The following is a 13,680-nucleotide window of genomic DNA, read 5'->3' as shown; positions in this document are numbered from 1 at the left end:
GAAGCCATGCCTTGATGGGTCCTGAGATGTTTGACATCATTGTAGAGTTTAATGGGAACAGTGTACCTGTACTTTAAACATTAGGATCTCTCAGAGAAATGCTCGGCTGTGATTAAGTTAACGAGCTAGGAGTAGCTTCCTGAAAGCGGAAAGAAGTACTGTACATTTTTCATATAGGAACTGATGTCTAACTAAAGTTTTGTTTAAAGAACAAAAGGATCAAGAGCAGGGTTAAACTTAAGTTTATTTCCCATGTAAGGAGGAGGCCACAGCTTATTGTAATAGAAGGTAGATTTTTTTTCCTATTTGCAGAAACTTGGTGAGTGGGAATCTCCATACTCTAGGACAGTGATCCCAAGCCAATGGCTCATGAGCTACTGTACAAGTTGCGCACCAGCCCTTTGGATGTTGCTGCCAAAGGCCTCAAAGCTGGTGCTTATTTTTTAAATTACTGGCTTAGAGGCAAGTTTTGGTTGCACATATGTACTGCCAGTCTCCTGTAGGCTGCCAGTCCACATAGGGGCTAACAAATAGCAAATCACAGTCCTTATTTGGCACCCCAGGAACATTTTGCATGCTTATGTTGCTTTTCAACTCTTTTTACATTTGAATGGGGCTCATGGGTAAAAAAAAGGTTGGGGACCCCTGTTGTAGGATGTCTATACTTTTTTCCTCCTTGGCTAAAAAAAAACAAAAAAAAAAACATACATGCAAAGAGATGTTCTGTGAGATTATTACGTTTTTAAAGTGCCAGATGTCATAAGCTCCGTGACCAAAACGATACATTTCTTTCCCTTCAGCGAAGATTCCCAAGAATCATAAAACCGCACAATGTTTGGGTGCTGAAGGCCCTTTAACATCTCGGCCTCTTCTTTGAATCGTTGCTGCTCTGCTTTGGTTAACTTCCTGTCCTGTTCACAAGAAATAAATAAATATATATGTATGTACTGTGTATATATATATATTGTTGTTACATTTTTATTTTAGCATTATTCTTCCTCCTGACTGTGACTATTTATAAAGGTGTTCACCTTTGTTCTTTTAAAATAAAACCCACACACAACAGAGTCTATGTCTTTCATAAAGCTAAATAATGTAATAATGTACAACACTGATCTACTGTAGATTTGTTTTTTTTCCCTGAAATTGGGTTACTGCACCAAAACTTCCTTTGCTCAGCCAGTCAGTATGGCCTTTTGTTAAAATGGCACTCCCACATGGGAATCATCAGCCTGGGTGGCTGTACAAGCAAGTGGCACATCAATGACTTGCAGGACAGAAACCCTGGTTGACGTCTTTCAATAACCTATATTATGGGGCAGATTTACTAAGGTTCGAATGGCAAATTCAAATTCTCTAAATTTTTTTTTGCCAAAACTCAAAAACAGGAAAATGTTTCATTACTTACCGTAATTTCTGTTTCCTGGTCACTTTCCATGGCAGCATTCACCAATGGGTTAAACCCTCCCTTCGGGCCAATGGACAGGGACCTCCCCTAGCAAGATAAAAGTGCCCGCCCCTTTTATACTCACTGTCTTAGTTGAAAGCTTGTCCAGCAGGGTGGGAAATTCCTTGGTGAATGCTGCCATGTAAAGTGACCAGGAAACAGAAATTACAGTAAGTAATGAAACAATTTCCTGTTTTCTTTGTCACCCATGACAGTGATTCACCAATGGGAACTACCAAAGCTAATCAGGGAGGGACTTCACACAGAATGCAGTAAACATAATTTATTCAGTAACATTTACAACTGCTTGTAGAACCGTCCTCCCAAATCTCGCTTCTTGGGAGGAAAGGATATCTAATCTATAGTACTTGATGAACGTATTAACTGACGACCATCTTGCCGCTCTACAGATTGCTTCTGGTGATGCCCTGGCTTCCATCGCCCAGGAACTTGCCAATGCCCGGCTTGAATGGGCTTTTAACCCCAGAGGAACCTTCCTGCCTGCTGTATTATACGCCTTTGCAATTGCTGCCGCAATCCAGGAACTCACTGTCTTCTTAGACGGAGCTTTTCCTTTTCTGAAGCCGCATGGAATGACAAATACATATTCAGATTTTCCTGGCCACTCCATATCAGCATTACAACCGGGAGCTCCTCCCATCCCCGCCCATAGACCAGAAACGTCCCTCCCTCTAAATCTTTAAATCCCCTCTGGAGACCACCTACCTTGTCTTTTTTCTTTCTGTCCTTGCTGACCGGAGGTTCCTCCTAGTTTGTTAAAGATCCCCTGGGCAAGTTAAGAACTTCCTGAGGTGGAATGGCATGAGTGTTTCATCTTCCTCCCTGCCTTGTTATGGCTGGGACAGATAGTTACAGAGAATATCCCTCTTGGGATTTTTTCTCTGTCTTTAGAGGGTATGTCAGAGAGGTAACCCTTTTAGGTAGCCTCTGACATTCGAGTCCTTTCTTTTCCTATTAAGCAATTAAGGGTTTCTTGTTGGGAGGGAGCAGTGGATTTATTCTCCCTCTCCTCCCCCTTCGTCACCCACGAGCCTTCCATACCCAGAGGCTGTCTGTCCTTTGCGCAGCCCTTCAGTAAAGGAGAGATCCGTTCCGTGCGCTGCCTCATTCAGGCTGTTTCCCCTTGTTCCAGTTGGGATGCGGTTTGGGGGTGGAAGCTGCGCTTCCTTAGCGTCGGCGCTCAATGTCTGCAGAGGAATGGTGGCGGCCATCTTGGTTGTGGGAAACCAGCGGTCAGTTTCCTGTCGCTCTGCAGGCGGCGGCCATTTTACTTTTGGGCAATAATCCCTACCCGACTTCCCCTTCCTCTTCATGCTTGCGCGCACCTTTATAAACCTGTGTTAACAAGCGTTCATGCTGCCAGTTCCAGTCTGCTCCAGTTCCACTGCAGTTCGAGTCTTTTTTCTTGGTGACACAGTACAGGTAAGAGGAGCGGGGAAAAGCTCTCTGAGCAGGGATTTTTTAGCTTGTCTTCAGTTATTTCTAAGCCTTCTATGCTGTTCTTATAGGCCCTTCTGCAGGGTTATTCTTCATCATGGACTCCTCTGCCTCAGGTGCCTCTGCCCTACAAGCTAGGTAGGTCCCTCCATTTTTCAATTTTTCTTTTCTCTTCTTTTTCTTGGGCAGCCTTAGCAGATGTGCCAGCAGCACAAATATCTGAAGTCGCCTCATGGTCTTCGACTCGAACCTTCATCAAACATTAGTTTGGATTTGTCCTCTTCAAGTAACCATGCCTTTGCAACAGGAGCCCACCTGGCTTTCTCTAGTTATTAAAAAGATTTTTGCAACATTATTGGTTATGTTTTTTCCCACCCTAGGGAATGTATGGCTCGGTATATCCGGTTGTAATGCTGATATGGAGTGGCCAGGAAAGTAGAGAATTCCTATCATACTTACCGTAATTCTCTTTTCCTGGCCACTCTCCATATCAGCATTTCCCCCCCAGGCAAGTACAGATGCTTGGTATTAGACAAGGTAGGTGGTCTCCAGAGGGGATTTAAAGATTTAGAGGGAGGGACGTTTCTGGTCTATGGGCGGGGATGGGAGGAGCTCCCGGTTGTAATGCTGATATGGAGAGTGGCCAGGAAAAGAGAATTACGGTAAGTATGATAGGAATTCTCCACTTTCTCCATGTCTTTTCCAAGTATATCGTGAGGGCTCTGACCAAATCTAGTTTATGCCACTGCTTCTCCTTCTCGGACGTAGGAGATGGACAAAAGGAAGGAAGAGACACCTCTTAATCCATGTGGAACTTCGAGATGACTTTCGGCAAAAACTTGAAAGCAGGCCTCAGCACAACCTTATCTTTAAATATCACTGTGAATGGTTCTACAGCCGATAGTGCAGCTAGCTCACCCACTCTACATGCTGATGTTATGGCAACTAGCAGGATAACTTTCAGAGTAAGATTCCATAATGAAATATCCTCAAGTGGTTCAAAAGGTGGCTTTGTCAGCATATCTAGGACAAAAGGCAAATCCCAAGGTGGTGAATATCTCCGCATGTGAGGTCTAACTCTCTTCAGGGCATTGAAGAATCTTTTCACCAGCGGGTCAACTGCCCATACTTTCCCTGTTTCCCTGGATTTTTTAGCTTGTCTTCAGTTATTTCTAAGCCTTCTATGCTGTTCTTATAGGCCCTTCTGCAGGGTTATTCTTCATCATGGACTCCTCTGCCTCAGGTGCCTCTGCCCTACAAGCTAGGTAGGTCCCTCCATTTTTCAATTTTTCTTTTCTCTTCTTTTTCTTGGGCAGCCTTAGCAGATGTGCCAGCAGCACAAATATCTGAAGTCGCCTCATGGTCTTCGACTCGAACCTTCATCAAACATTAGTTTGGATTTGTCCTCTTCAAGTAACCATGCCTTTGCAACAGGAGCCCACCTGGCTTTCTCTAGTTATTAAAAAGATTTTTGCAACATTATTGGTTATGTTTTTTCCCACCCTAGGGAATGTATGGCTCGGTATATCCGGTTGTAATGCTGATATGGAGTGGCCAGGAAAGTAGAGAATTCCTATCATACTTACCGTAATTCTCTTTTCCTGGCCACTCTCCATATCAGCATTTCCCCCCCAGGCAAGTACAGATGCTTGGTATTAGACAAGGTAGGTGGTCTCCAGAGGGGATTTAAAGATTTAGAGGGAGGGACGTTTCTGGTCTATGGGCGGGGATGGGAGGAGCTCCCGGTTGTAATGCTGATATGGAGAGTGGCCAGGAAAAGAGAATTACGGTAAGTATGATAGGAATTCTCCACTTTCTCCATGTCTTTTCCAAGTATATCGTGAGGGCTCTGACCAAATCTAGTTTATGCCACTGCTTCTCCTTCTCGGACGTAGGAGATGGACAAAAGGAAGGAAGAGACACCTCTTAATCCATGTGGAACTTCGAGATGACTTTCGGCAAAAACTTGAAAGCAGGCCTCAGCACAACCTTATCTTTAAATATCACTGTGAATGGTTCTACAGCCGATAGTGCAGCTAGCTCACCCACTCTACATGCTGATGTTATGGCAACTAGCAGGATAACTTTCAGAGTAAGATTCCATAATGAAATATCCTCAAGTGGTTCAAAAGGTGGCTTTGTCAGCATATCTAGGACAAAAGGCAAATCCCAAGGTGGTGAATATCTCCGCATGTGAGGTCTAACTCTCTTCAGGGGATTGAAGAATCTTTTCACCAGCGGGTCAACTGCCCATACTTTCCCTGTTAGTGCTGAAATGGCTGACACTTGCACTCTGAGGGTACTCATGTGCAGACCCTTCTCGCATCCAGAGAAAAGGAATTCCACCACCATCGACGCTGTAGCACAACAGGGGTCCTGCCCCTCTGAGATGATAAGATTGCACAAACTTATCCCAAATCTTGTAATATTATATTGATGTAGAACTTTTCCTTGATTTTAGCAGGAAATCTACCAACTTCTCCTTACAATTTAATTTTTTCAGTTCCTTTCTCTCAATCTCCACGCCATCAAGGCTAGATGGTCTTCTTCGTGAAATTGAAACATCCCCTGGGACTGCCACCCTTGAAATATTGGAATTTCCTTGGGTTCTCCCAGAGACAATCTGTGAAGTAACGGAAACCATGGTCTACTTGGCCAATATGGTACCACTACTATCACATTGGCCGATTCCTGCTCTATCTTTAGAACTTTCCTCTTGACCAGTCTTGTCTCAGACCGTCTACGGCTACTGCTTCCTTGCAGGGGTACCTGGAAAAGAACTTCGGACACTTCCTGTTCTGAACGGTTGCCATGGCGTCCACCTCTGGTACCCCCCAAGTATCTATTAGATCTTGAAAAATGTCTTTGTGAAGACTCCATTCTCCGGGGTCTACTATACTGCGACTTAAAAAATTTGCTTTTTGGTTTTCAACACCTGGTCAGATTCTCCAGCCATAGTTCTGCCCACTGGAATATCGTTTCTGCCTCCTGCAGCAATACAATGCTTCTTGTGCCTCCTTACTTTTGTATATAGGCCACTGCTGTGGTATTGTCTGAAAAGACCTTCACACTTTTTCCTCTTAACTGATCTGCGAAGGCTAACAGGGCTTCTCCTACTGCCCTTAACTCTAGAACATTTGAGGATACTTGTCTAAATTCCCAAGAACCTTGCACAAATAGTTCTCCCATGTGTGCACCCCAGCCAACACCTGATGCATCTAAAATCGAGCATATATATACCCCCAGAAGGGATATGTATAAGAAGTGATCAGCGCCTGTGGCAACAGAAATAAAAAACAGACATAGTGCAATATGTTCACAAATGTGGAATATCACCCCGTGGGTGCACTGGATGTCAAGTGGATGTGTTTTCCCCTTCTTTTTTAAATGACTATTAACGAGGGTATAAAGTGGCACTACAGGTGGACAGAAGAAAAGAAAAGTGCTTTTCCTGTGAAATAAAATATATTCCAAAGATGCAGATGCCTCCACCTTCTGTATAAAATGCCTACTTACAAACCACTGCCGTGGTATGATGTATTTAACATGAATCTCTTTCAGGTTCCTCCTTCAGCGCTCACCGCTCCTTCCGAGTTCCCAAGCAGGAATACAAATCGATGATAGTGTAACACCGTTTATTTAAAACATAATTAAAAACAATTAAAATTCACACTCACATTTCCCTTACGGGTTTTTGCGCATTGAGTCCAAACAACAGTCTTTCTGGGGTCCCCAGGGGCAATCCTGCCAGCTCACTCCAAGCTCCTGCCAGCTCACTCCAGGTGCCTTGATCCAGGTTGTTGTGTCCCCCACCTGATGCATCTGTTGTTACGGCTGTCCATTCTGGTTCTCTTAGTTGGGTACCTTTTTGTAGATTGCTTGCAACACACCACCAGCTTAGCTCTTCTTTCAGATCTTCTGTTATCCTTAAACTTCTTCTCAAGTTTTCCTGAGGATACTTCACTCTTCTTTGTAAAAAATTTTGTAGTGGTCTTGAATGCCATCTTGCCCACTTTACAACCTAGATTGTCGATGACATCAAGCCCATAATCCTCAGGCACTGCTTTACCGATACTATCTGCTGACCTCTGAAGTTTTCTATTGCCTGTATTATTTTTTTCTTTCTTTAAGACCGGTAGGCTCACCAAATTCTCCTGTGTCTGAAAATATGCCCCCAGAAAGATAAGGGATCTTGTTGGTACCAGATTGCTTTTCTCCATGTTCACAATCCACCCATGTTCTTGTAGGAACTCCAGGACTTTCGTTATGTGAGATTCTGCTTCTCTTTCTGTTCTCGCTGTTACCAGGATATCGTCTAGATAATGAAAATCTGAGATTCCTTCCTTTCTTAACTTGGCTATCAAAGTTACGAGAATCTTGGTGAAGACTCTTGGAGACTCTTGGGGAAGAAACACACTTTTTCCTCCAGAGACCTTCTTGATGATTGTATCCAACTTTTCACCAAACAGCATCTCCCCCTCAAATGGAAGTTGTTATAAATTGGTTTTAGAGGCTGCATCTGCCGCCCAAGGTTTAAGCCAGAGAGCTCTCCTTGCTGCTAGAGAGAGAGAGAGAGAGAGCGCCCTGCTGGGAAACTGCACGCTCCTTGACTCCATCAACCCCGGACAGGATTAAAAAAGAAAGTGAGTATAAGAGGGGCAGGCACTTTAATCTTGCTAGGGGAGGTTCCTGTTCATTGGCCCGAAGGGAGGGTTTAACCCATTGGTGAATCGCTGCCATGGTTGACAAGGAAAATTAGAATTTAAAACCCCCATCTCAAATTTGAATGCGAGATTTTTCACACCTAGACCCTGGAGACATTTCTAATTCGACTATTCACCACCTGCTAAGTTCAGGTAGAAGTCAATGGCAGAGGTCCGCTGAACCATTTGAAGATGTTGATAGCCTTCAAGACATTCAAGGTTTTTTGGGTTTTTTTTCGGAGGAAAACTCGATTTGAATTTTTGGGTCATTTCTATTCGATCCAAAGTTAGATGTTAGAGTTCTCATAAATAACCTCCCATTCGAGTTGAGTACATTCGAATTTATTACAGGTGAGTACATTAGAATTTTTATTAGGCAAGTACATTAGAATTTATTACAGTTAAGTTTCACATAGCTTCAAAATTCGACCTTTGATAAATATACTATAATACTGTCACACATGTGTATCTACAAGAAAGAGTATAGCAACTTGAGACCTATGCATTAAGTAGCCAAATGGAAAAAAATTTTGAAAAACAACAAACAAAAATATTTTAGTTTTTAAGAACAAATGATCAACATTTTCTTTCTTTTCAAATATGTGATTTCTTTAAAGCATATAACATGGCAATCTTGGCTGATACTTCAGTTTATTGGAGGCACAAACTAATTTCTAATAGTAACAATCCATAGTCTGCCTATTGTCAAAATGCATGGGACACATAATCTCCCTCTGCAATGGCATAATGCAGGGCAGACAATGAACTTATTTGAGAAGGACATGGTGCTCACCAACCCCTTGGATGTTGCTCCCAGTTTTCAGAAAGCAGGAGCTTATTTTTTTATTCCTGGCTTTTTTGCAAGTTTTGGTTGAATAAAAACAAGAAGTATTGCCAAAAAGAGCCTCCTATAGGCAGATAGTTCTTATTTGGAACCTCCCTGGAAATGTTATCATGGCTGTGTTGATAACCATTGCATTTGACTGTTGTTCATAAGTAATAAAGGTCATATTGAAAGATGTCATATTGCTCATAGTGGCTGCGGTACAGCAAAAATAATCTTGGGCTGATAGGACTCCAAGAAAAGCTCCAGTTAAGTGTAAAAGCAAATATTAAGTGCACCAAAAAGCCACCTATGAAAAAGTTAAAAAGTTCAAGAGAAAATAATTTTTTAAAAAAGGAAGTGATAGTATATTCTCGCATGAGGGTTTTAACTGAGAAATATATTTACATATAGCTTTAAAATTCTTATGTTCTTTATACTTATAAATACTATTAAAAGAGTTTCCCTGTCCTTTGTGATTTTCTGCAGTCACTGCTGGTTCTGACTATTGAAACACAGTAGCAGAGGCCAGACCTGTAAGGAAGCATGCAAGGCATTGAGGGAATTACATTCTCATAATTTTTAGGTTTAAATCTCTTTAAAGTCTAACAAGACTACTATACTACAGACATAAAGACATCATCTTGCAGCTATCCACAGAACTGAGAAATACTCAGGGTTGCTCAATGTCCTGGCTGAAGGCTATTAAAGATACTGAGAGTGTTTAAGAGCCACAGACTGACGTATTATCACAAAAATGTGAATGGATTCATTTAGGTTTGAGCCAAATGCTTACTTAGCAACCCACTGCCCAGAAATTTGCTTTCAGGCCTACTCAGCTGAACCAGTAAATAATATCCTATCTTTTTGAACTACTGAAACAGAAGCTATTAAAGCCCATAATGTAGTAACCAAGCCAACGGTATTCATGAATATGCAGTGTTAGCCAACACACAAAGTGCTAAGCAGGGTGCTTTGTGGCACCTACAGCTTCCAAAGACAAATACAGCATACCATAACAGGCGAATGCCCTTATCAAACTCACACAAGAGGGTTTTAAAGGAACAGTTTGGTGTAAAAATAAAAAAATTTGTAAGTAGATAATGGAATTGTTCAGTGTAAAAATAAAAACTGGATAAATAGATAGGCTGTTCAAAACTCCAGCCTTTATACATTAAACTTTTGGCTAACTAACTATATTGGAAACATTTTTTATTTTGCACAGCCTATTTAACCAGTATTTATTTTTACACTGATCAATTCTTTTAAAGGGGACATGTAGCTTTCCATACGACAATGTAAAATTTATTTTTTGTTTTTCTGATGTACATTCTTTTAATTTTACAGATATTAGCCATTTTTGTGTGAAAATAAAAACTGTGTAAATAGATAGGCTGTGCAAAATAAAAAATGTTTCTAATATAGTTAGTTAGCCACAAATGTAATATATAAAGGATGGAGTGAACAGATGTCTAATAAAACAGCCAGAATCCAACTTCCGGCTTTTCAGCTCTATAACTCTGAGCTAGTTAGCGACTTGAAGGGGGGCCACATGGTACATTTCTGTTCAGTGAGTTTGCAATTGATCCTCAGCATTCAGCTCAGATTCAAAAGCATATGACCCATGTGGCCCCCCTCAAGTCTCTGATTGTTACTGCCTGGTAGCCAGGGTAACCAGTCAGTGTAAACCAAGAGAGCAGAAAAGCAGGAAGTAGTGTTCTGACTGACATGTTATACATCAAATCACTCCAGCCTTTATACATTACATTTGTGCCTAACTAACTATATTAGAAACATTTTTTATTTTGCACAGCTTATCTATTTACCCAGTTTTTATTTTTACACTGAACAATTCCTTTAAGGGTGGTCCACCTTTGAGTCAACTTTTAGTATAATGTAGAGAGTGATCTTCTGAAACAATATGCAATTGGTTTTCATTTTTTATGAATTGTTCTTTTTGACTTATTCAGCAGATCTCCAATTTCAGCAATCTGGTTGCTAGGGTGAAAATTACCCTAGCAACCACACACGGATTTGAACAAGAGACTGGCATATGAATAGAAGAGGACCTGAATAGAAAGATGAGTAATAATAAGAAGCGATCCCCATTTGAAAGCTGGAAATAGTCATAAGTAGGTGGCAAATAATTGAAAAACTATACTAAATAAAATAATGACAATTGAAAGGTTGCTTGGAATTGGCCATTCTATAACATACTAAAAGTTAACATTAAGGTGAACCACCCCTTTAACCAGATTTGATCACCAACATTCTGGTCCAAATTAGGATGATCTGATTGTTTGTCTTCCAGGCCAAAGACTGGATCATAATAATGGGAGATTCTCCAGAAAATGACTGCATTGCAATGAGATTTTAAGTCAAGCATTAATAGGGTCTACTAAGTAGATTTTGGCTTCAAAATAAATTCGCTCACATATTTTGCTACAAAATCTGTACAAATATGTGATCTGTTATCCAGAAACCCATTATCCAAAAAGCTGTGAATTACAGAAAGGCCATTTCCCATAGAATCCGTTTTTTCCAAATAATCCCAATTTCTAAAAAACAATTTCCTTTTTTTCTGTAATATAAAAACAGTTCCTTGTACTTGATACCAACTAAAATATAATTAATCCTTATTGATAGCAGAATCAGCATATTGATTATGCCTATGTTAACATTATTTTCTAGTAGACTTGAGGTATGAAGATCCAAATTGCAGAAAGATCCATTATCTGGAAAGGAAACCTGTACCATGTATCTGCACCCAGGCCTTCGTCTGTATGTGCAGTAACATCACAGAACAGACAAGCTGTTTCTCTGCCTGCATTTATATTTAGGCCAAGAAACAACCACGTCTGACAACAGTCTACTTTAGAAAACTATGTTTTAATTAAAGTACAAGGAAACACTAGGCATGGTAAATTATTATTATGTACTCCCCCCAACTGATTATAAACAAAACGCTCACACTATTCAAGCAGGTGCCACTGTCTTGTCTTAGCACCCTTGCAGCTGTTCTGGGATGTGGACTTGTACAATACAATAAATATTTGGCTTTAAATATAATTTCAGATTTTTCTCACAGCCCAGGGCAGTCACAAGGGATTGTTGGGAAAGGAGACAAAATGATGTTGTAGCACTGACTAGCAAAGCACCCTGGGCTGGCACATTTCTCAGTTAAAAGTAATGTGGTCTAAGGTAGAGTCCTGGTGGAACCAATTTATGAGACCCAGACCTGACCCCGCTTTGATTCGCTACCCAACCCGACCCGCAACTGCCTCATCCGCAACCAGATTCGTAACTCGGCGACCACCATTAAACAGGAAGTGCTGTTGCTGCAAACTGTAAGGAACATCAAAAGTGGACTGGGACAGAAAAAAAAGTATTGTAAAATTTTAAACGGAGTAAAATCTGGACAATATAACAGAAGAGAGGAAATATAGATGAGACTCGCATCTCTACACGCACCTAAAAATCATACACTCATCCCGCAGAGTACCTGCTTTTTTTGCGGGTACCCTTCCTGCTGCAGGACTCTAGTCTGAGGTTAGTGATGAGAAATCAGTGGGGGTGCCTTTATGTATCTTTTAATCAAAGAGCACCAATTTCTCTAGTCACCGATTAATGATGAAAGTACCCAAATATGAAAATAATGAAGCTGCTTGTAAGCATGATCCAGAGATGTGACCTAAAGGAGCCGTTTGGAATAATGCTGGGTTTCTGTGACCTACAGGCCACCAACTCAAGATCTCATCATACATCCCACTCTACTTTTATGGGCATAGCATATAATGGCTACCCAAATCAATGGCATAAATAGTTGCTACTAGGCCCCACAGCAGAATTATTTAAGGGCCCCCACCATATACAGAGACTGTCCAGTTTTACCAATATATGTTGAAATGATTCATTACTTAAGTGTCCTATATCTCCTGGGCCCCCTGCAGCCACAGGGTCTGCTTCCTCTGTAGTCAGGGCAGCCATCAGGGGGGACAGGGGGGAGAGTTGTAGGGGGCCCGAGGGTAAGGGGGGACCGGCCACACTGCACTTTCTTGATTAGACTCCCCCCCTGCTTTCTGAGAGCTGCTGACTTTGGGAAGGCAGGGCGTGAGCACAAGGGGAGGTATCTTCTGTCCATTACTTCCCCTTATTGGTCACTGAGTTTAAGTCCCGGTTGAGCTGCTCAGGGATTGGATAACTGAGGTTTGAACTTCTCCTCCAGCTCATCCAATCACCATGCAGCTTTACCAGGACTTGAAATTCTGTGACCAATAAGGGAAGAAAATGCTGTCACCTGTGCTCCCCTCCTCCCTTCTGTAGTTGGCAGCTCACTGACAGCAAGTGGGCCACACTAATGAAATAAGTGTAACATGGCAGGGCCCCCCTAAAGGTAACCCTTTGTGGTCCCTGTTGTGTGATGGGGGGGCAAGTTTTTTTTACATGGACGTTTAAGGGGGGCCCTGGCCATCAATTTTCTTATAACGTGGTACCATTTTTCTTCCCCATGTGGGGTCCTAGCCACAATGTGGGGCCCTGACCACAAATGTTTTTATTAATAGGGGGGCCCTGTCCACAAATGTTTTTTCAATGGGGGGCCCTGACCACCAATATTTTTTAACATTTGGGAACCATAGCCACCAATGTTTTTTTTTAGTGTGTGGTGGACCTGTAGGTGGGTCTTGTGGTGGGCCCTGTCCACAAATGTTTTTTCAATGGGGGGCCCTGACCACCAATATTTTTTAACATTTGGGAACCATAGCCACCAATGGGTTTTTTTTTTAGTGTGTGGTGGACCTGTAGGTGGGTCTTGTGGTGGGCACAGCCCAGGAAATTTTTTCGTATGGGGCCCTGCGATTTCTGATGGCCCTGTCTGTAGTTACGCCCCTGACCCAAATGATAAAGATTATTAATATAACAAAATGCACATTTGTACCAGATTGTACTCTTAAATATACAAACAAGCATCTCTTAAAATAGTGTAATACTGTCAGACTCAAAAACACATTATTGCTTCCTGTGTAAAAATGAACAATGCTTTTTTCCAACACACTTATCCTTATTTGGTAAAGCATGGACTCTCTCAGTCTCTAAATTAAGCTCACTGAAATAATTAAGCAAAGAGATAAAGACAAACAAGAGGCTTTGTTTGAAAGAAAACCATATTCAAATGAGCCGCAGGTGCACATTAAAGCACAGAGAAATTAATAATTATAACAAATTGCTAAATATGATGCATTATTATTTCT

General features: G+C 41.5%; 1 protein-coding gene across 9 annotated transcripts in view; it reads right to left on the bottom strand.

The window, feature by feature from the left end:
* wnk3.S (WNK lysine deficient protein kinase 3 S homeolog) overlaps nucleotides 1-13,680 on the bottom strand; it is a 76,020-nt gene that overhangs the window by 43,244 nt on the left and 19,096 nt on the right. For all 9 annotated transcript variants that reach the window (XR_005963867.1, XM_041575020.1, XM_041575016.1 and 6 more), the window contains one exon: nucleotides 739-911. Coding sequence is in view for 8 of the 9 variants with exons in the window: in XM_041575020.1 (XP_041430954.1) it covers nucleotides 739-911 (173 nt within the window). In the remaining variant the exon portion in view is untranslated. The remainder of the gene's footprint in view (nucleotides 1-738; nucleotides 912-13,680) is intronic.

This window comes from Xenopus laevis, chromosome 8S (genome assembly GCF_017654675.1).
Source record: "Xenopus laevis strain J_2021 chromosome 8S, Xenopus_laevis_v10.1, whole genome shotgun sequence".
NCBI lineage: Eukaryota > Metazoa > Chordata > Amphibia > Anura > Pipidae > Xenopus > Xenopus laevis.
The sequence above is the reverse complement of the archived record's forward strand: the minus strand, read 5'-3'. Positions and strand labels throughout refer to the sequence as shown.